At 53.7% G+C, this 20,570-nt stretch overlaps 1 protein-coding gene across 4 annotated transcripts in view; it reads left to right on the top strand.

Annotated features, from left to right (window-relative positions):
- IGF2BP1 (insulin like growth factor 2 mRNA binding protein 1) overlaps window positions 1-18,919 on the top strand; it is a 36,310-nt gene extending 17,391 nt beyond the window's left edge. Inside the window, exons 1-12 of one of the 4 annotated variants that reach the window (XM_045837031.1) lie at window positions 9,063-9,174; window positions 9,535-9,598; window positions 10,907-11,188; window positions 11,986-12,120; window positions 12,761-12,883; window positions 13,637-13,772; window positions 14,877-14,999; window positions 15,358-15,477; window positions 16,295-16,369; window positions 17,163-17,294; window positions 17,551-17,664; window positions 18,522-18,919. In XM_045837031.1, the coding sequence (XP_045692987.1) occupies window positions 10,914-11,188; window positions 11,986-12,120; window positions 12,761-12,883; window positions 13,637-13,772; window positions 14,877-14,999; window positions 15,358-15,477; window positions 16,295-16,369; window positions 17,163-17,294; window positions 17,551-17,664; window positions 18,522-18,614 (1,326 nt within the window). In that variant the 5' untranslated portion in view covers window positions 9,063-9,174; window positions 9,535-9,598; window positions 10,907-10,913 and the 3' untranslated portion in view covers window positions 18,615-18,919. Of the gene's footprint in view, window positions 1-5,978; window positions 6,028-6,551; window positions 6,604-9,062; window positions 9,175-9,253; window positions 9,433-9,534; window positions 9,599-10,906; window positions 11,189-11,985; window positions 12,121-12,760; window positions 12,884-13,636; window positions 13,773-14,876; window positions 15,000-15,357; window positions 15,478-16,294; window positions 16,370-17,162; window positions 17,295-17,550; window positions 17,665-18,521 lie in introns of those variants that run through there. The other 3 variants (XM_045837030.1, XM_045837029.1, XM_045837032.1) reach the window with 3 other exon arrangements.
- Window positions 18,920-20,570: the final 1,651 nt, after the last annotated feature.

The raw sequence follows: 20,570 nt of genomic DNA, 5'->3' as shown, positions 1-20,570 counted from the left end.
TCCGTAGAAACAAGGAGATATTTTACTTTTGGGAGGCACTGAGTGTTAGGAATTCCGGTGTGTATATTTTTACACTGGGAGCCCAACTGCATTCAAATGCGAGGTTTTCAACGGAAACATTTGATCTGTATTTAGATTTCATAAACTTGAAAGATGAGAAAACTAAATTGTGTACACAGTTAAAATGAAATACAAGTAAAATTCAGTTCCTCAGTCGCGGTAGCCACATTTCAAGTGCTCAGTAGCCACGTGTGACTGGTGGCTGCCGCAGTGTGGACGACGCAGGCCCAGTGCTGTAGGGGCCTCGGAAACCTGGGAGGGTGCCTCCAGCAGCTGGGCTCCACACACCAGTGTGGAGCTTTCTGACCAGTGATCAGAACGAAATGAGCCAAGTTTGAAACAGTAGTTTGCTCACTCATTTCCAGCTCCCAAACAGTAACCCCCAACCGCATCTCCAGTCCAGCTTGTTTTCCGACTGCCTTGGGCTAGTCCCTTCCAGCAGGCCTGCAGGCCTGCTGGGGGTTGGCGGGAAGACTGGGCCATCACTGGGGAAGAAGGAAAATATGTAGGTAGATTTGTGGGAGGGCGTTTTAACTTGATCATGGGTGGATTCCAAAGTCTTCATTAACCCCCGACATTTTGAAGTGGTGTGTGAAAAGTTAGCTTTTTTTTTGCGGGGAGAGAGATCATATTTTTCTAATGGGAACCAAGTCTTAGAAGAAAAGTTAGAACCACTCACTCAGACCATCACGGCACAGAAAAAAATCCCTCTAATTAAGAATGTAAGTGACAGGGAACATGGAATGCAAGGTCCTGTGAAATTGACTAGTTCTTATCTTTGTTTCTGGAAGTCAGTTTCTTACATCTGGGAAAGTGGAAGCCTTGGATTGCCCAAGACCACATTGTCAGCAAGGCTGAGAGAATCACAGCCTGGGGGAAGGGTGGGGGTTGGATCTAATCTGAAGATCTCGATTTCATCCTAGCTCTCTGTGGGGGGTGAAAGTCCAGATTTCACTCTCCATAGGGGCCTCTGGGGTTTGGGGCCTCAAATTTAGTAAGATTTCCAAAACCTGCTTTCTCCTTACCCTCTGATGGTTTGCCCCACCCTGGTTTGAAGGAACTCCTTCCTTCAGGGAGGGCGGAGGCCACCTTCCGGATTGAAGAAGGCACCTTCCCCTCCGGGATTGGGGTAGAAAGAGGAAGGAGCAGGTTTGCAAAGGTTTGGAGAAAGGAACAGCCCCTGGGGCAGTTTTCAGACTGCCCCACCCCATCCGGTTGCCGAGTGAGAAGGGTCCCATCTGGGCATCTGCTCCCCCCACCACTGGACCCCAGGCTCACACGCTTCCTGCTCCCTACTTTCGCCCAACCAGGGCCTGGATTCTTGCTAATAAAACACCAATAGGAAAACCTCGTTAGCTTATACCCACAGATTTGGAACTTATAATGACCTGGATTCAAATCCAGGTGAGATAGAATAATCTTTTTTTCCCCAAAAAACCCTTTGAGAAAAAAAGTTTACATAAAAAAGTGGTGAAGATAATGTAATAAAGCTCATGTACCCATCACCTAGTTTTAAAAATTACCAATTGAGCCCTGGCTGGTATGGCTCAGTGGACTGAGTGCTGACCTGTGAACCAAAGGGCTGCTGGTTCGATTCTCAGTCGGGGCACATGCCTGGGTTGCAGACCAGGTCTCCAGCAGGGGGTGTGCAAGAGGCAACTGCACATTGATGTTTCTCTCCCTCTTTCTCTCTCCCTTCCCGTCTAAAAATAAAATCTTTAAGAAAATAAAAAAATAAAAATTACCAATTTATACCTAATCTGTTTTCATTTATACTGTTTCCTGATTGTTTTGAAACAAATCCTAGACAACCCATTTCATCTGCAACTATTTCATTACGTATTTCTAAAATGTAAGAACTTTAAAAATCACTGTGGTTTATAAAAAAGTTAACAGTGTTATCAAATAACTAGTCAATGTTCAAAGTTTCAGAGAGTCACTTGTGGAGTAACTGGAAATACGTTGGAGAATGAAGTTACCAGCTGAAGAAATTAAGGGATGTTTTGAGTGGTACTTCACTAAGTTGAGTGAACTCCAAGTATTTTAAATTTCTCCTCAAGCCTAACACCACTATATTTTTGGCAAAGGCCATCTATGTCCTTTTTTTTTTTTTTAAGATTTTTATTTATTTATTTTGAGAGAGGGGGGAAGGGAAGGAGAAAGAGAGGGGGCGAAACATCAATTCACACATACCGCACCGGGGGCCTGGCACACAACCCAGGCATGTGTCCCAGCTGGGAATCGAACCAACGACCCTTTGGTTCGCAGGCCCATGCTCAATCCACTGAGCCACACCAGCCAGGGCCTCCTGTGTCCTTTTTGCCATCAAAAAGGTAGTGGAAGGGACAATGCAAAGAGCCTGGAAAGGAGACAGACAGGCTGTGGGTTCAAATCCTGGCCCTGGTACTTAGCAGCTATGTGACTTGGCAAAGACACCTAACCTTGCAATCTCAGAGCTCTGGTCTGTAAAACAGGGCCATGGATAACGAGAAGTTTGTAGGAGGGGCTGAGCATCAGAGTCTGGTACCGGGTAAACTCCTCAAATGTTAGGCTCTCCCAAATGGACCCATTTTTCCTTCCCATTCAGTCTGTTAGTAACACTTCTCTGCAAGAGTGAAAAGGACAAGAACTTCCGGCCCAGGGAGAACTCCCAACCATACTTCCAGGTGCCTAGCCTCTGCACTTCCTGAATCTCCTAGTTTTCTGCTGATTAACTCCTTACGCTATTGCATGGATGCTATCTTTCTCTGGACTCTTCTGGAGTCTGCCGTGGGCTTGAGAAGAATGGTCGCTTGGTCCCTGTGGTCCCCTTGCCTCTTGCAACAGAGAGCTGGGTCCCCTGTGGTTGTTCTGTATCTGGGGAGCATCCCCAGGTCCCAGTTGCTTCCCTGCAGGTCAGGGCAGGCAAAGAGGTCAGAAGATCCAGGCAGCTGGCGCCCAGGGACGGGAATTGCACCGGGGCAATCATTCGCATTGCTGAGGGCTAGCGTCTTCCTTCTTTTCCTTAACAAGTTTATCGGCTGCAGGGTGGGTGCTGGTTTCGGAACTCCAGGTCTCTTTCTTGCTTTTTCTGAACCACGGATGTTGGGGTTCAGGCTGGGCTCAATATAGCACCCTGTTTATGTAGAGCAAAGGCACTGCTCAAGTCCAGTGGAAGCTCACCAGCTGGGGGCTGGAGCGGGTCCCTTTTGTTGACATGGAGGTGGGGGGGGGCTGGTACTCCAGGCAGTGGTGTTTCCCCGCCAGTGCGGAACTCTATTTTACTGTCACTCCGGGCATCTCATTGTCAGCCCTGCTTTCCCGCCTCTTCCCGTGCTTGTCTGGACGCCTGCCGCTCCCGGGCCTGGGGGCAGGGGTTGAGCACCATGGCATGGTAGGCATCCCGCTTTAACTCTTCGGAAAGCCCTATCTGTCCGTTTTCCACAGGAGAAAACCAAGGTGCTGAGCAAAGACCTAAGCAGTCAGGACTCTCTCCGCACACTGCCCTTGCCCGCCGCAGTGTTTGTGGCGTGCACTTCCCTGCCTGTCCCGTGCTTCGGGCCTGAAATAAACTAGGTAACATCACGCTTCTTCAACACTAGGCTCAGGGCTTAAAGTACAGGCGGCCTTCATATCCTCTGTGTCTGTTGGGGTTGGGGGCTTTGCTGAAAGGAGGTTTCCAGCCCCAGAGGCGAGGCGCTCCCGAGGACTGGGTGTGTGCCCTGGGGGCTGGTGGAGGGAGGGCTGCAGGACGTCTGTTCCTGCATGGGTTGAGTGGCCCTGCCCTCCCCCCTCCCCCTGGAACATTCCACACATTCCAGACTGCCATTGCTTTCAGGGTATGGATTAACATCCCAAGCAGATATTTGATTTCACCATCCCGTCCCCTCCCGACCCTGGAAAGAAAGCCCCTAAAACTAGGACTTCGAAGTAGGGAGAGGGTATTTTTGACCTTTGACCCGAGATGATACTGCGGGGGGCCAGCATGAAAGAGCGCTATTCAAACCGAACTGCTGCGCTCGGGGTGCTTCGGGCAGACAGCCCCCGCTCCCCTGTGCTTCGTCCTGAAGCGTTCCCTTGATGCGGAGGTCGTGGGCCTGGGTGACCCCTGTCACTGGCGTTAAGCTGGGAACAGCGTTCTCGGTCTTCCGATGGTGTACTAGCTCCTTCCTCAGTTCTCCAGCAGTTTGCCTTGTGCTGCCAGAGGATCTGGATTTTCTCTGTCCACCGGGTCCCCAAGCGAGTCTCGTGGGAAATCCCGCAGAAGGGCAGGTGCCCGGGCTTCCCTGTTGGCCAGCGAGTGGTACAAAGAAGGTGACCTGGTGTGGCACCGGCGGACCTGGAACGGGGCTTGTTTCCATCCTTACCCTTTCGTCCTGCCGGAGCCTGACCTCCCTAGATGGGGTCCGCGGACCAGCCGAAGCTGAGAGCCGTAGACATTGGTTCTCTTCAACGCTCACCCTTCTCTCCTCCTGCGTGATTTCGTCCCCAGAAGCAATGTCCTAAACTGTTTCATCGGCGACTTGCCTCCCTGAGCGCCGCAGAGCTGGACGGGTCTTCGGGGCCCCCTCGCTTCCCTTTCATAGCTGAGGACACTTGAGATCCCCAGGGGTGAAGTAAGTGAGCTGGCCCAGGACAGAGCCAGTGGGAAACATCTATAGTCAGAGCTTAGCATCCCTGGCCTTGGTCCCCCGTGTTTTCAGCACCCCTTTCTCCCAGCCTGTCGGGGACCTAGGGGCACTGAGGCCTGGCGCTTAAGTGACTCGGTCGGATGAACACCTGGTCGGGGGCAGTTTGAGGGCTGGAGCTGGACTCTCTTGCCTCCTCGTCCCGTTTTCCTTCCTACCACGGGGGGGGGGGGAGTTTGAGGGGGCATTGAGCCCCGTCCCTGAACTAAGATTTTTTGTGATCGGGAATAGAAAAGGGCTGGAATGACAATTGACCGATACAGATAAGTCCATTAAAATGTTTTAAGCCTAGGGATTAGGGTATTGATTTGGGCAGTAACCAATTTCCCTGCGAGTCATCCTTGAACCTGAAGGCTTCCTCAGGGAAAAGTACCTTGTTAGGCGTTTGAAAGCCGGGAGGGGGAAAGTGTAGTTACCTTGGAGGAGGGAGGGACGTTGGTCTGAATGCGGGGTTCTGTGTGTGCTAGTCGCCCCCACCTCACTGTACGCACATTCGTCTATTGTTACACTGTGAGTACTTACTCTAAGCCCTTTGCTAAGCTCTTCATAATATTGCCTAACATTACCTTATATGCCCCGCCTTCGGGAGGTATTATCCCTGTTTTACAAAGGAGGGAACAAAGCCTCAAAGGAATTAAATAATCTTTTCAAGATCAGGGCTCGTAAGGGGAGCCCAGGTTTAGCTTCACAGCTGCACGAAGCACGTCACTGCCGCGCTGTCATCCCACCTTGCCGCCTGCTTACACGCACGTCTCCCCCAGTGAACGGCGAGCAAGCTTGAGGCCAGGCGCTTGGCCCGTTGTGTTGGTGGCTGTGCCCCCAGCATCTAGAACGAAAGTCCAGCCCATGAAGTAGGCGCCCATTAAACAGGTATCAGGTGAATGAATGGTGTCTGGCGTAGCTTTGTATCTCCGGCGCCTGGAAAGAGTGGGTGGGAGTCGGTGGTCAGTGAGTTGGTTTCTCTGGTGAGGAACCTAAGCAGAGAGACAGGCAAAGCGGATGGGGTATTTAGGGAGTTCTGTGACCCTCGTGCTTAGGGCGTCTGATTTTGGTTTTCCTGTCTGGTAGCACTGACAGAAATTTTGCTCTCCGAAAGTGAGGCCCTGTCCCCAGAGTCCATCACTCTGAGACTCTGAAGGCTTTGCTGAGGAGGACGTAGGGAAAGAGACTTGGACAAGGCTTAAAAATTGCAAGGTCACAGCCCCCTAAAGCGCCCAGAGCTGTCGCTAACCCTGTTTGCTCTAATTTCAGGAGTCGGAAGATTCAGATCCGAAATATTCCACCCCAGCTTCGATGGGAAGTAAGTGATATGGGGACTCTGAGTGGCGTTGGTGACAGGGAGGAGACTGGGGACCAGGAGTCTGAGTCAGCCTGTGTTTGGCAGAGGAGACCGGGGAGGTGTGGTTGGGGCTCGGCCAGGGATGCTGAGGGGAGGTTAGTTGGGTCTCTTCCTTGACCTGTGTTGGTCCTTTGGAGTTTTGTCCCTGTAGTGAAGGAGGTGGGAGGGGTGCTCCTGAGCCCCAAACTTCCTGATGACAGAAGTTGATTTAGGGGCCCAGCTGTCCCAGGTCTGTGTCTAAAAAGGCGCTTAAATTCCTCTTTGAGCTTATTAAGTATATGTCTTGTAAAAAGAGACCCTGGCAGGTCACCACCAGCATCAGTACCCCAGGGAGGACAAACCGAACAGGCAATGCTGCTCCATGCCCACTCAAGGCTCTGCCGGGGCCCCAGTGCTGTGGGATGAGGGGTGTCCAGGGGCTGGCCTCGTGGTAGTTCCTGGGATGAATGCTCAGAGTAACCTCCCTCCCTCTGCCATGCTCCCAGGTCCTGGACAGCCTGCTCGCCCAGTATGGGACGGTAGAGAGCTGTGAACAAGGTAAGAGTGGGCAGCGGTGGCGGGGTGCGGTGGTAGAGGAGTGGGTGTTGGAGTACTTTGGGGGATCTGCTCCCCCTCGTTTTCCATGAGCAAGTCTCCTTGGCATACAAAAAGAAGACAGGCGGAAGGTGGTGCAGGGGGAGCTACACTGGACTCGGGGCCTGGCATGTGGTCCCAGCTTTGGCTCAGCTGCTTATCGTGGAACAGGCTTCTCCTCTATTCAGTGGGAGACTTGAACAGAACCGCTCGCTCGCGTCAGGAGGTTCCCACCCGCCTAGGGAGAGTCAACCACGTCTAGGAACCATGCTCCTAGAGCTGCCAGGGTTTTAGAAGGAAATGGTGCGTTTATCCTGGGTAAGTGTGCGGCCCTTTTTCTCTGAAAGCATCTCGAGTCTTTATTTTTGGCTGCAACGACCTGCTGGTCGTCTGCTGCTGTTAGAATCTCCGATTGTCCGCTCCATAGCTTTGGTCAAAGGAAAAAAGGAGATTTATGACTGTACTACGCATCGACAGGCAGGCAGAGTCTTTCAGAAGTGGGCCTGCAGCAGAAATGATAAAGAATTCTAGATTATAAACAATTTGCTATGATTTCTAAGGCTTCTCCATTGTTTAAGGTTACACATTTTCTTTTTTTTTTTTTTTTTAAGATTTTATTTATTTATTTTTAGGGGGGGAAAGGGAGGGAGAGAGAGAGAGAGAGAAACGTCAATGTGCGGTTGCTGGGGATCAAGGCCTGCAACCCAGGCATGTGCCCCGACTGGGAATTGAACCTGTGACACTTTGGTTTGCAGGCTGCGCTCAATCCACTGAGCTACGCCAGCCAGGGCAAGGTTACACATTTTCATAGGAAATGAACTAAAATCAAATGGAATGATTTAGGCTGGATATAAGGGAGAGCTTGGTCCTTAGGTAGATAAGATACAGTTTGAGTTTGTAGATCTTTTAAGATTTTATTTATTTATTTTTAGAGAGGAAGGGAGGGAGAGAGAATCAATGTGTGGTTGCCTCTCACATGGCCCCCACTGGGGACCTGGCCTGCAACCCAGGCATGTGTTCTGACTGGGAATCGAACCTGCGATGGTTCAATGCTTTGGTTCGCAGCCCGCGCTCAATCCACTGAGCAGCGCCAGCCAGGGTGAGTTTGTAGATCTTTGAGAAACCGAGATAATCACCTAGTCAAGATTTAAATATCCATCTCCGAATTCTTTGTGGAAAGGCCAAGCCATAAATCATAAACGATTAGTATCTGTCTGCCTGGAGGTAAAGGGCCGAACCTATCACACTGGTCCTCTCCTGCTCTGACCCTGCAGCTTGCCTCTCGTTGTCATAAACCCCAGGACTCACTGGTAGCCGCTGCCCAGTCCTGTTCACGGCCAAGGCTGACGGCCGAGTTACTGCTGAACACACAGATTGAGCAGGGCTTAGCCCCCGTGGGAGTCCAGGGTTCACCCAGGAGCTCTAACACCGGATCTGGAGGTGGCACCTGCTCCCTGGAGAGGAGAATGGGAAACTTTTTAAGTTGTGGGGCAAGACAAGAGAGTCTTCAAGTCTGTTCAAATGTTGCTTTTTAAACAAAATTCCTTCTTAGTATTCTTTCTAATTGGCTTATTAAGCTCCACGACGTCAGTTGTTTCATTCACTACGGTTCCACTTAATGAGAAGACGATTCTTGCAGAATCTTCCTCACCACTGAGATGGGAGAGCTCTGCTGATGAAGGCCAGAGGAGTTAAGAGTGTGCCCTGCTTGAGGTTTTGTGGCCAGGTGCCTTCCTTCTGTATTGGCGGGGTGGGGTTAGAGGCTTGGGTTTTGTCCGTGTCCTCCACCCCAGGGTTGAGCAGGACCGGGGGATCCAAAGTCACAGGACAGTGCTACATACAGCAGGCTAATTTTATTTGTTTAAAATGAGAGGTATAGCCCTGGCTGGTATGACTCAGTGGACTGAGTGCCCGCCTGCAAACCAAAGGGTTGCCGGTTCAATTCCCAGTCAGGGCACATGCCTGGGTTTGAGGCCAGGTCCCCCGTTGGGAGTGTGCAAGAGGCAACCATACGTTGCTGTTTCTCCCTCTCCCTCTCCTTTTCTAAAAATAAATAAATAAGATCTTTTTTTTTTTAAATGAGAATTATTCGTGCCCGGATTGCCTGAAATTCTGATGTCCGACCCCTTCTCCCTGTAGGAGAGAATGTATGATCATTAAATGAAAATCAAAGGGCCGCTCATGAAGGGGCGGGGGTTTGATGGGGTTAACGGCTGGTGCCCTGAATGCAGGACGCCCCAAACGAGTGCATTTCCACTGCCCAGGTGTCTGGAATCCCCCCGGGAAATCCTTTCCCTGGAGAAGCTGCAGGCGTCTGTGCTCCTTCCCCACTTCCCCAGACCCCGCAGTATTCCCCCCGCGCAGTCACCCGCCTAGCTGGGTCATAGTGCGCATGCGCTCGATCGCCTGCGTTCGATAGCCGTGTTCTTGAAGACAGGCCTCTCAAATGGGTTTGGGTGTTGCCCAGATCTCTTCAGCCATATCCTTAAGGACCAGTTCTTGGGATGTTTACTTCTATAAATTGCTAATCTTAGTGTGCGTTGATTTTTAACTAGTTTAACTTTCCAAGGGTAACTGTCTCCCGAGAGCGACCAGCTGTCTCACTGCCGGGGTTTTGAGTGCCCAGCGCTCGTGGGGGCTGGGAAGGGACGTCAAAGGGAGACAAAGGAAGGAAAATGCAAGAAGATGAACTTCAGTTTTCTAGGAGTTCTGATAAAAAGGGTCTGAAGGGGAACTGTTTGGCCTTGTCATTCAAGTATTTCAGAAGCTCCAGGTGGTTCACCTTCACAAGATGTAAGGACGGTCTTTTAGCACTCCAGATGCACTGGTGGCGTCTCTGGGTCTCTGGGTCTCTGGGTCTCTGCTCTAACCCGGCCTCTGTTTTGCCCCCCCCAGTGAACACGGAGAGTGAGACTGCCGTGGTGAACGTCACCTACTCCAACCGGGAGCAGACCAGGCAGTGAGTAGGCTGGAAAGTGGGGCTCAGAGGGTCCTTGTGGGCTGTTGCTGGGTTGTTGGTTCAGGAATCTCACAGGTTTGGGAGCAAATGGCCCCAAAGGGAGGGCCCCAAAGAACTCCACCGCCCTCCCGCACCCCTCCCCAAGGTGGGACATCCTCTGTAGGAGGAAAGGTTGGCTTCTGGGAGATCTCTAGTGGCCTGAGAACTTCAGGGCTTTGCCGTGTTGATGACGCCACCTAGTGATAGCGAGGAGGAACTGCTATATACTTTTTAAAAAGATGAGTTAACTGGGATGTGGTGGGGCAGACATTTTACTGCAGTGATCGTGGGGAGCCCAGTTTATGCTTGCTGGGGTCCTGTCAGTCCCCTTACACCTACTCTTTCTAGCCCCTTATCCCTTTGGTTGAGCGATGAACACTTCCCACCCGTTGGTCTTGACAAAGTAACTACATGTTACACATTCACCCATTTATATCTCTGTAGACCCTGTCATATAGGCCTTTTGCTACATTTTGCTGTTGATGGCTTTCTTGCTTCGTGCTGCTGCCTCTGTCCTTTCTGTTTCCTCCAGCTCTGGCTCAACATCAAAATCCCACCACTTCCTCAAATACCGTTTTATTTTAAACGTCTTCTGGGCTCAGACTTTTCTGGAAGCTACTACTGCCCCTGGTGGCCAACCTGTGGCTTTTAGCCTGGCTTGAAAGAGGCATCCCCACGGGCTCACTCCCCCGCTGCCTGTAGCTGCCCTGCTCACAGGTAGCTGCCCTGCTCACGTCGCTGGCCAGTGACAGGTCTGGGGGTGGACGGGGCTTGGCCCCTCCCTTCAGTGCTATTCATCTGCTTTGCAGACGCCCTGGATATACTTAAAACTCCCGCTTCCATGTGGCAAGCGAGCTATTCTGTCTCCAGCTCTTAACTTTTTTTCCATGTAGTTTCCTTAAACGTAGAAGGTGCCAGACTCAATAGTTACAAAGACAAATCTTGTGAATTCTTTTTATTTATTGTGTTTATTCATTTATCATGAGGCACATGTGATTCTCACATGACTTGTAGTAGGTAGTTTTGGCTAAAATTGAAAGGCTGGCCCCAAATTAGTGGGAGTAACCAATTTACTTTCCCTTCGATATTTTACGCCGTTTAGACTGGAAGGTGCTCTGAGGTGGAGGTGGGAGTGGCGGGCAGGCACGTAAGCCCCTTTCTGGGGTGTGCTCTGTGCTGTCTCCCCGTGGAATATGCTTGGCGCACGGAGAGCGCTTGGTGTGAGTGGCGTGGGCTGCAGCGACCAGGGGGTTCTCTCTCTGTCCGCAGAGCCATCATGAAGCTCAATGGCCACCAGCTGGAGAACCATGCCTTGAAGGTCTCCTATATCCCCGACGAGCAGATCGCACAGGGTCCCGAGAACGGGCGCCGCGGGGGCTTTGGCTCTCGGGGTCAGCCCCGACAGGGCTCGCCGGTGGCTGCCGGGGCCCCGGCCAAGCAGCAGCAGGTGGACATCCCGCTGCGGCTCCTGGTGCCCACCCAGTATGTGGGCGCCATCATTGGCAAGGAGGGCGCCACCATCCGCAACATCACAAAGCAGACCCAATCGAAGTGAGTCCCAGCTGCAGGGGGCGGGGATTGAGATGGGTACCAGGAAATCGTGGTGTGCCCCTGGGGGGTGGGAGCCTACTGGAAGCACCCTGAGGGGCCTCAGTGGGAAGTGTTGCCTGGGGCATGTTCCTTCTTTTCCATTCAGGAGTCCCTGCTTCCCGGCAGGAGCGGAGGTGGCGTGGGCACGGGTGCACCCTGTGGTGGCAGTTTCAGGGCCTTGTACCCTTGTTAGTAAGAAGGGCTCCGGAATTTCTCGTAGAAAGTCCCAGCCAGCAAACCTAGTCTCGGCCAGTCGGTCATCCTTTGGTGCTCTGTGGTTTTAGCGCCACTTACTGGGGTCGGGGGCGGAGGGGGGCTGGTCAGCCTGGCCGGAGTCCGGGCCCTCAGCATAATGGGTGAGAAGTCCGTCCCATCTCCCCGTCCACCACAGCCACCCCTCTTCTGTCATCTTTACAGCTGGCCAGTGCACTCCGGGGACGAGCAGGGCGCGTCATGCCCTGATTCATAATCCATCCTCTGTTAGCTACTCCTAATCTGGGACCGTGCGCCTTCCCTTAGTACTTGTTTCAAGGGGGAAGCCGAGAACACACAAGTGAGAGCTGCAGGCTGTTGGTCCCCGGCCCTGCATGCCCACGATAGATGCCATCTTTCCTCTGCCGTCTCCAGTTCTGCCTTCGATCGACCTTATCCAAGAAGAGCAGCCTGTGTGCCTCCGATTGAGGAGAGGTCGGGGGAGCCCGAGAAAGACCCGGTTCCCCCAGCAACCACTGACTGACGGTCCTTGTCCTTGTCCTCAGGATAGACGTGCACAGGAAGGAGAACGCAGGTGCTGCAGAGAAGGCCATCAGTGTCCACTCGACCCCTGAGGGCTGCTCCTCCGCCTGTAAGATGATCTTGGAGATCATGCATAAGGAGGCCAAGGACACCAAAACGTAAGGCTTTTCGCAGAATGTGGAGATCACCACCTTCCCGAATCCGACACACTCTTTATCAGCGAGAGTTGGGAGGTAGAGGAGACACAATTGGAATTGTGCAAAAGGTTATAAGCTGAGAAAGGGAGTGGGGGCACCTGTTATCCCTCCAGAAATTCTGTGCACTTGGAAGCATGTGTATCCGAGTGCACGTGTGTGAGTGCACGTGTGTGTTAGTGTAAATAGGCTCACAGTGAATGCACTGTCTTATAGTTTGCTCTTTTTGTTTCATGCAGGAGCGCATACTGAGCCAGCTCGTTTGTTTTATAGCTACAGAGAATTCTAGTGTGGCTACTTTGAAGTGCACAGTTGGATGGTTTTTTATGTGCACAGACCTGTAAAACCATCCCCACGATTAAGATAGTGAACATATCCATTGCCCGAGGCATTTCTGTGCCTCTGGGCAGCCCGTCCCTACGACCACTTTTCTCTATCACAAAGTAGCCGCTGATCTGCAGATTTTAGCACCATTTTTCTAGAATACCATTTTGACCTGTGGTTGGTCCTGAAGGCCACACTGGGGTGGCATGGTGGCTGAGTCTCCACGTGACCCACCAGTTAAGGAGCTCTTGCCCCTCACTGCTTTCCCTGTCTCTCGAAGGGCCGACGAGGTCCCCCTAAAGATCCTGGCGCATAATAACTTTGTGGGGCGTCTCATTGGCAAGGAGGGGCGCAACCTGAAGAAGGTGGAGCAGGACACGGAGACAAAAATCACCATCTCCTCGTAAGGCACTCCCCAGCGTTTCCTTCCTTGGGAGTGGGCTGCCTGGGCGGGGGGTGGGGGGGTGGGGTGTGGGGCTGGCCGTATACCATTATTGAGTCTTAATCCTTGCCCCTTAAGTGGGATGCAGTTTCTTCCTATTGACGAAGAATTAAAGACGTCGTGGAGAACATTCCTTTCCATCGGGGCCGAGGTCGGGGTGCTGCCTCCTCGGGCCTCTGCCCTTTGGGGAGAGAGCCTGCAGCCCGGAGCCAGGGCTTCGGGGTTTCAGCATGGGAGTCAGGCTGTGCAAAGGGGACAGAGCCAGGTCCTTTTCTGAGGACAGCGCCTGCGGTGGCCTGCCTGTCTGGGAAGCACTGAAGTTAAGAGGGTGGCGAAGCTCCTTTTCCTCTTTGAGCTCCGTGCGTCTTCATTTCATCAGAGACTTGCTGGTGGGCATGGTTCTGCTCCGTCCCGGAACGGCACAGGAAGTGGGTGGCCTGGAACCACCGGGGAAAGGAGCATTGTTATTGTGTGGCGGGGGGGACGGCCTGTGACTGGACTCCTCACACTCAGAGGGGTTTCAGTTGGGTGTTCTCCTTGCCCTGCACCTCTCCCTGCCCTGGTTACAACCCAGAGGACAGGGAGAGAGCTGTTGGGCAGAAGTTGAACAGCTTGCAGAAATGGAGCAGAGCCTGGACTTGGCCCCAGCCAGGGCCGGGGCCTGTCCTGTGAATGGAAGGGTGACGCCGCTCTGCCCCCGCCTCCCCACCCCAGGCTGCAGGACCTCACCCTCTATAACCCCGAGAGGACCATCACCGTGAAGGGGGCCATCGAGAACTGCTGCAGGGCTGAGCAGGAGATCATGAAGAAAGTTCGGGAGGCCTATGAGAATGACGTGGCTGCCATGAGTGTGAGTGCCAGGCACCTGCCTGCCCTTCCCCGGGCCCCGGCTGCAGCTTCGCGGGCCACCCCTGCGGGTGGGCGTGCCAAGCACTGTGTGGCCTTGGAGCGCTGGGCTTTTGGACCTCGATTCAACAGAAGAAAAGGCCTTTAAATTTAATTTGTAGGGGTTCTTCGTTTGCTTCTTGGGGTGGGAGTTTTACTCTTGGGCTTTGAGGTCTGTGAGCATCCTATAATTATGTGTGAAGTGTGTGTGTGTGTGTGCACGCGTGTGTGTGTGTTAGTGGGTAGACGGTCCATCACTTCCATCTGATTTTCAAAGGCGGGCACGGGTGTAGGGTAGGTAACCAAAAAGGCGAGTCCTACAAGAGAACTCACGCAGAGACCTGTCTCTGCCGCTCCTCACTCACGCAGGCATGCTGCAATACACAGCTGTGAGCTTGTCCTCTGCCTCGGAGTGAGCCGGGGCTGGGCTTCATTTTTTCCCTTTTTCTTTATTTTAGATTTCATTTATTTATTTACTTATTCCAAGATTTTATTTATTTATTTTTAGAGAGGAAAGGGAGGGAGAAGGAGAGAAAGAAACATCAATGTGCGGTTGCTGGGGGCCGTGGCCTGCAAACCCAGGCACGTGCCCTGACTGGGAATCGAACCTGGGACACTTATTTATTTATTTATTTTTAGAGAGGATAAAGGAGGGAGAAAGAGAGAGACACATTTATGTGAGAGGGAAATGTCGATCGGTTGCTTCTCGCATGTGCCCTGACCAGGGATCGTGCGGGCGACCTTTCACTTTGCAGGATGACACCCAACCGAACCACACTGGTCAGGGCCAGAGGATGGACCTCTGACAGAAGAGCCAGTTGGCTCTTCCGGTTGGCGTTGCTAGGTCTCAGTCCAGTGAGCACGCCGTGTCACTTACAACGGCGCACCCTAAGTATATACATATATGGGAAGAACAGATGGCGGGAGGGTGTTTGTGTAAATGCATGTAGTTCTTCTGTTTTTGGCCTGCTCTCTCTGGGGGTGCTTGCCCTCTCGGTTCAGCCAGGCCCGCACTCTGGGGACCACCAGGGCCCGTCAGAAGGAGCTGACCCTCCCCTTCACTCCCCAGCTGCAGTCTCATCTCATCCCCGGCCTGAACTTGGCCGCCGTGGGTCTTTTCCCAGCCTCGTCCAGTGCAGTCCCGCCACCTCCCAGCAGCGTCACCGGAGCTGCGCCCTACAGCTCCTTCATGGTAGGTGCCAACGGGCCTGGCTACGGCCCCCCTGCCTGGGGATTTGCGGGGAGGGGGAAGGGGGTCTGAGGCTGCTCCTCTTACATTGTTCCCAGCCCTTGGTGACACTTGAGAACCTCGACTCCGTGGAGGGCAGTCTCGGATGCTGGCAGCACTCTTCCTCTTTTCTCCTCCTCTTCCTCTTGCCCAGCTTCTTCCCTTTATCCCTGCTGGGCATAGGGAGAGCTCAAGAAGATGTAGCCCAGGTTGGCCGCTGGGTGCCTGCGCCCCTTTCTCCCCAAGGATGCATGGCAGGGGTGTGGAGGGGCTCCGGGCCGTGGCGCTGGGCCCGCGGTGATGACGTGCCTTGTCTCGGCAGCAGGCTCCAGAGCAGGAGATGGTGCAGGTGTTCATCCCTGCCCAGGCGGTGGGCGCCATCATCGGCAAGAAGGGGCAGCACATCAAGCAGCTCTCCCGCTTTGCCAGCGCCTCCATCAAGGTGATCTGCCCTGTGCTCCTCCGGGTCCCTGACTGGGAGCGCTGTGCTCCCACCACCCTCCGCCTCTGCCCCCGGGCGCCCCGTCGGGCTGGTGTTGGGGCCTTTGGCCCATGGAACGGAATGGCAGAAATCCTTCGCACGGGACAAAGCTGGGGTCTCTGCAGACAGGCTAGGCGGGGGGTGGCAGTATTGTAGCCTGGAGAAAGAGGTTAGCTTCTGTCGAATGCTGACATGCGTTCAAGTCCCCGTTCCGAGGCTATGGGTCCTGAGCCTCAGTTTCCTCATCAGTATAGCAGATGTTAGAGTACCGCTGCAGCCCCTGGCTCAGTCGGTGTCTGGTGGGCAGTGACGGCTCAGTAAACGCTAGCGGCATCTTTATTTGCCTTCCCTGGCCCGGCCCGTAGAGAGAGGAGGGAGACCTGGCTCTGGGAAACAGCAGTGCCATTGAATTTCCAAGTCTAAATCCACTTGTTTCGGTGATCTTCCGGTTTTGCTGAAGAGCTGTCATTGCTCCCCGGGGAAGTGCGGTTGCTGCCCTCCCTTCATTGGCCGTCTCCTCCGTGCCCTCTGCTTGGCAAGACCTCAGTGGGACCCCCGCCCCCCAGGACAGTGGGTGGGGGCCCTGCTTAGATAATGTCACTGAAGCAAACCCACTCAGACCTTCGAATCAGTTTTGGTGCAGGGGCAACGACCTTGGGGTTTGGGGTCTTCTCCCTGCCCTCCCGTGTCCTGAGAAGCGGGTGGTGGGAGTGGGGCGGGGGTGCGAGGCCTGGAGCGGTGCAGAAGGGCGCCCCCGTGACCAGCCTTTGCTTTCCAGATTGCTCCTCCTGAAACTCCAGACTCCAAAGTTCGTATGGTCATTATCACTGGACCCCCAGAGGCCCAATTCAAGGTTCTGATCTTTGTGGTTTTTTCTAAGCTGGACGCGTTGGAATTGATTCGGGGTGGGGGGGCGGGGGTTGGTGCAAACCTGCATCCAATGTTTAAGCTTCCCTGCAGGATGTGGGGCTGGGGGGCTGCTTTCACACTGGCCACGGACCTCATGCCTGTTGACTGCCACCTCCCACGTGACTGACTTCTGGGGGGTCGGCAGGCACGGGGGAGAGAAGGAAGTCCGGGGCTTCTTCCCGGTGCTCTGCCTCAGTTACTAAGGAAGGCCTTCGATGCCCGATTCCCTTCTGGCCTTTGTGTCTCTGCTATATCCCTGGGTTCTCAAGCCTCTGGTCAGACAGCCAGAGAGGTGATGGTTACCGTAGCCTGACGAGGATGGAGAGCGGAGACAGTTCTCCAGGCAGCGTCGAGTGACCAGTAGCCCGTTCTCTGAGCGGCCCGCTCGGCTGCCGCTGGGACCTGAACTGCTAGCCACTGCCTTGTTCAAATAGATACAGTTTTCCCAGACTCCCACAGGTCTGGGTTATAGCCCGTTTTTCCAATCTGAATACGTTCCTCCAGGAAGCACGCGTGTGGTTACTCTGCCCAGGTTCTCCCGTACAGATAAGCCAGGGGGGCACTGATGGGTCAATGCCGTGGACCTTTCACATTACCTGGTCTAGACGGTTGATGCCCCTCGAGGGAAGGGGGCGGCTCGTGGGCCAGAACAGGGTCGGTGGGGAGCTTGGGGGCTGCGCGTCGTGTTTTGTCCTGTAGGTGTGGCCCGATGATTAACGGTGACCTCCTCTTCTCAGGCTCAGGGAAGAATTTACGGGAAACTCAAGGAGGAGAATTTCTTTGGTCCCAAGGAGGAAGTAAAGCTGGAAACCCATATCCGGGTACCAGCGTCAGCAGCTGGCCGGGTTATTGGCAAAGGTGGCAAAACGGTGAGCTGTGCGGGCCACTTGGAAAGTTTTGGACCTTGGCGCCCAAACCCGGTGGCTCTGCTCTGGCCCGCGTCGCCCACCCTCAAGACTTCCAATTTGTCCATCTCCTTGATCCTGCTCCCCAAACTCAGCTTCTGACTCCCAGTTTCCTCCCCCCGGCCCCCCCCAGCTAGTCACCAGCCTCTTGCCCCTCCCTCTAAGCCCACCCACGCTTTCTTAACGGCAGCTTGTGCTCCTCCGCCCACCCTGCCTGCAGGTGAACGAGTTGCAGAATTTGACAGCAGCCGAGGTGGTGGTGCCGAGAGACCAGACCCCCGATGAGAACGACCAGGTCATCGTTAAGATCATCGGGCACTTCTATGCCAGCCAGGTACCCAGGGCAGTCCCCATCCCAGGAGGGGGGCGGGAGCCCAGGGGTCAGAGCAGCAGGGCGGCAGAGGCTGACCAGCGGGACCTGGCGAGCCCCGGGGACGCTTCCTGTGTCCGGCCGGCTCCTTCTTCCGGGCGCAGGAGTCACTCCCCCCGAGACTCCCAGGGAGAGCGGGGTGTTGCGCGCTCTCTGTTAGTGGCCTTTCCTGTTACTTAACTGTAGACCTTCCTTTTTTTTTTTTCCTGGATAAGGAAATAGGTAATTTTATCACCCAGTCTTGTTCATGGAAAAGAGACGTTCTGGGACATTTCTGTGAAGTGAATTGCATTTTGCAGTGCATTTTCCTTGTAAAACTTTGTTCTTAGGGAAAAAGCTTTTCCCTAAGAAGGAAAGAGTAAAACGACTGACCCTTTGGCACCTGGCCCATTTCCACGGTGGTCGGTGTCTGGCATTTCACCTGCTCTCCTGGGGGGGCGCTCACGTGTGGAGTGGGGCTGCGGTTTGTGACGAGGGCTTTTGGTCGATGAGCCTTTGATCAACCTGGGCTCTGGGAATCCCAGGAGGTCCATTGGGGGTTTAGTAAAGTGACAACTTTGTAGAGTTCTAAGTTCTGACCAAATTCTAGATCCCGCCCCTAGCCCTCTCGGTATGTCACGCAGTGGTGTTCGGGGTCCACTCGGAGGCGGAGAAACGTAGGTCACGGTCATACTCAGTCTTCCTCCTCTTTCTTCTAAGTCCCGTGTGTCCCCTTGGCTGCCGGCGTCCGGGTCCCTAGCACCTGTCTCCCTGTATAAGGCTGTCCCCTCCCTTACCCTTGGAGATCCCCACTCCCTCCTCCGTGTCTGCTCTTTCTGCAGATGGCTCAGAGGAAGATCCGAGACATCCTGGCCCAAGTTAAACAGCTGCACCAAAAGGGACAGAGTAACCAGGCCCAGGCGCGGAGGAAGTGACCCGCCCCTGCCCCGACATCGACTCGAGGACGACGGGCTGAAACCGAGGGCGCCTTCTCCCCAGCAGGCCTGAGAATGAGTGGGAATCAGGGGCACGTGGGCTGGGACGTAGATCAGGTTTGCCCACTTGTTTGAGAAAGACGTTCCAGTGAGGAACCCTGATCTCTCTGCCCCGAACCCCCACCCGATCGGCCCGGCGCTGCCCGCCCCTCAGGGTGTCACCGTGGAAATTCTAGCTCAGGGTGCTTTTAAACGTGGATTGTTCTAAGTAAGTTCTTCATTTCCCACCAAGAGGGTGGGCAAGATCCCACTGGGAAGAGAAATAAAATTTCCTTCAGGTTTTTAAAACATGCAGAGGGGTGTTTTAATCAACCTCAAAGAATGGTTTTGCTCTTTGACCCTAAAATCCTTCCAGCCTTTTCCCGCTCGGTTTATTGATTAAAATACCTCCATTCTCATGCCCTGACATAACCTCTTCCTGTATCCACACTAACTGTCTTATCGTGACTGCTACCAGAAAGAGTGGGAACAGATGCATCGCTGAGCTTACGTTGTTGACTCGAAGGGAGAAGACACGTCAGCATTTGTAGTTTTAATTCCGGTCCCTCCCTCTCCAACCACCAGGAACAGCGAGGAATAAAGAGGTGGGGTGGGGGTGGGGAGAAAGATGATTCAAATATAGTAATCCACGTTTAAAAGGAGTGCCCTTGTGGCTGATCCATTCCAGACTACCGTCTCGGAAAATTGGCACAATTCAAAGTTCCCCCCTCTGCAGGGGCTTCCCCGCCGAGACCCCCGCCCCGTCATGTCCCTCCCGCCGTGGAGGTCCCATGTCACGTCCGGGCGCACGTGGGTGGTACTGAGCGCTCAGCGGGATGGGCCGACCGCTGCACTGTCCCTGATTCCCATCATTCTCAGGCAGATTTTATATTTTTTTAAAGTCTATTTTAATGATCGGATGTGAGCACTGGGAAGGGGACGTTTCTCCCCTTGATAAAGTCGCAGTTCCGTGGAGGACCGGAGTGGCCCCAAAGGCTGCCACTGTGCCCTCGCCCTGGCCCACAGGCTCCCCTGAGGGCTGGTTCCCCGAGGCAGGGGTTGTGGGGCACTCCCCCCTCCCCCCGCCACGGCACTGTTCTTCTGGTGGTGGTGGGGTGTGGAACCCAACCCTGAGCTCCCAATAAAGCTAAAGTTCATCATCTGGCATATATTACGAAGACTCAATACATTGGAGAGTATTTGCTTCTGTTTGTATCTTAGAGGCACATTTAACTGACGGCTCCTGCCTCTGCATCATTGGCGTGATGAAAAGGGTGCCTGAGAAAAACAGAATTCAAAATACCAGCAACGTGTTACGTACAAAGGGGTAAATACGCTTAATTTATTAATTTGCCAGCCGCAGTAAGACCCTGGTGGAGGCCCAGCCCCCGTGGGAGACAGCGGCCACCAGTGCCCTGAGGCCAGGCCTCCCCCGCGCGCTGTCAGTGCGGACTAGCCAGGTGGTGCACTTCAGCGACCCCGGACCGTGCGACCGAGAGCGAGCTGGGGAGGCGGGGAGGCCTCTGCGCGTGCGGGGAAGCCCACGCGTGGGGCCCCCTCCTCCCGACATGGCAACGACGGTAACAATGAGACAACCTTGACACGTGGGCGGAGTCAGGTAACGCTGTGCGCAAGTAAACTACCTCAAGGTATGAAGTTACCTCAGCAATTAACTTTCCTTTTTGTCCCCCCCCCCCCACCTTTTTTTAACCTTTTCTTTTTTCTTTCCCTTGGCGGCTTGCTGATATTTTATATAAAAGAGAAAAGCAAAGCAAAAGAGAAGCTGATAGTCTTGAATATTTTATTTTTTTAATGAAAAGAAAAAAATGAGAAAGTTATGTTTCATAATTTCTTAATCTCTTACAACATGAGCCAGTGTAAGCCTTCAGGAACTGTCTGGGGCACAGGCCCTGTGGG

Source organism: Phyllostomus hastatus, unplaced genomic scaffold, assembly GCF_019186645.2.
Source record: "Phyllostomus hastatus isolate PE091 unplaced genomic scaffold, TTU_PhHast_1.1 phas_contig_210, whole genome shotgun sequence".
Classification (NCBI taxonomy): Eukaryota; Metazoa; Chordata; class Mammalia; order Chiroptera; family Phyllostomidae; genus Phyllostomus; species Phyllostomus hastatus.
This window is presented reverse-complemented; position numbering and strand designations above follow the sequence as displayed.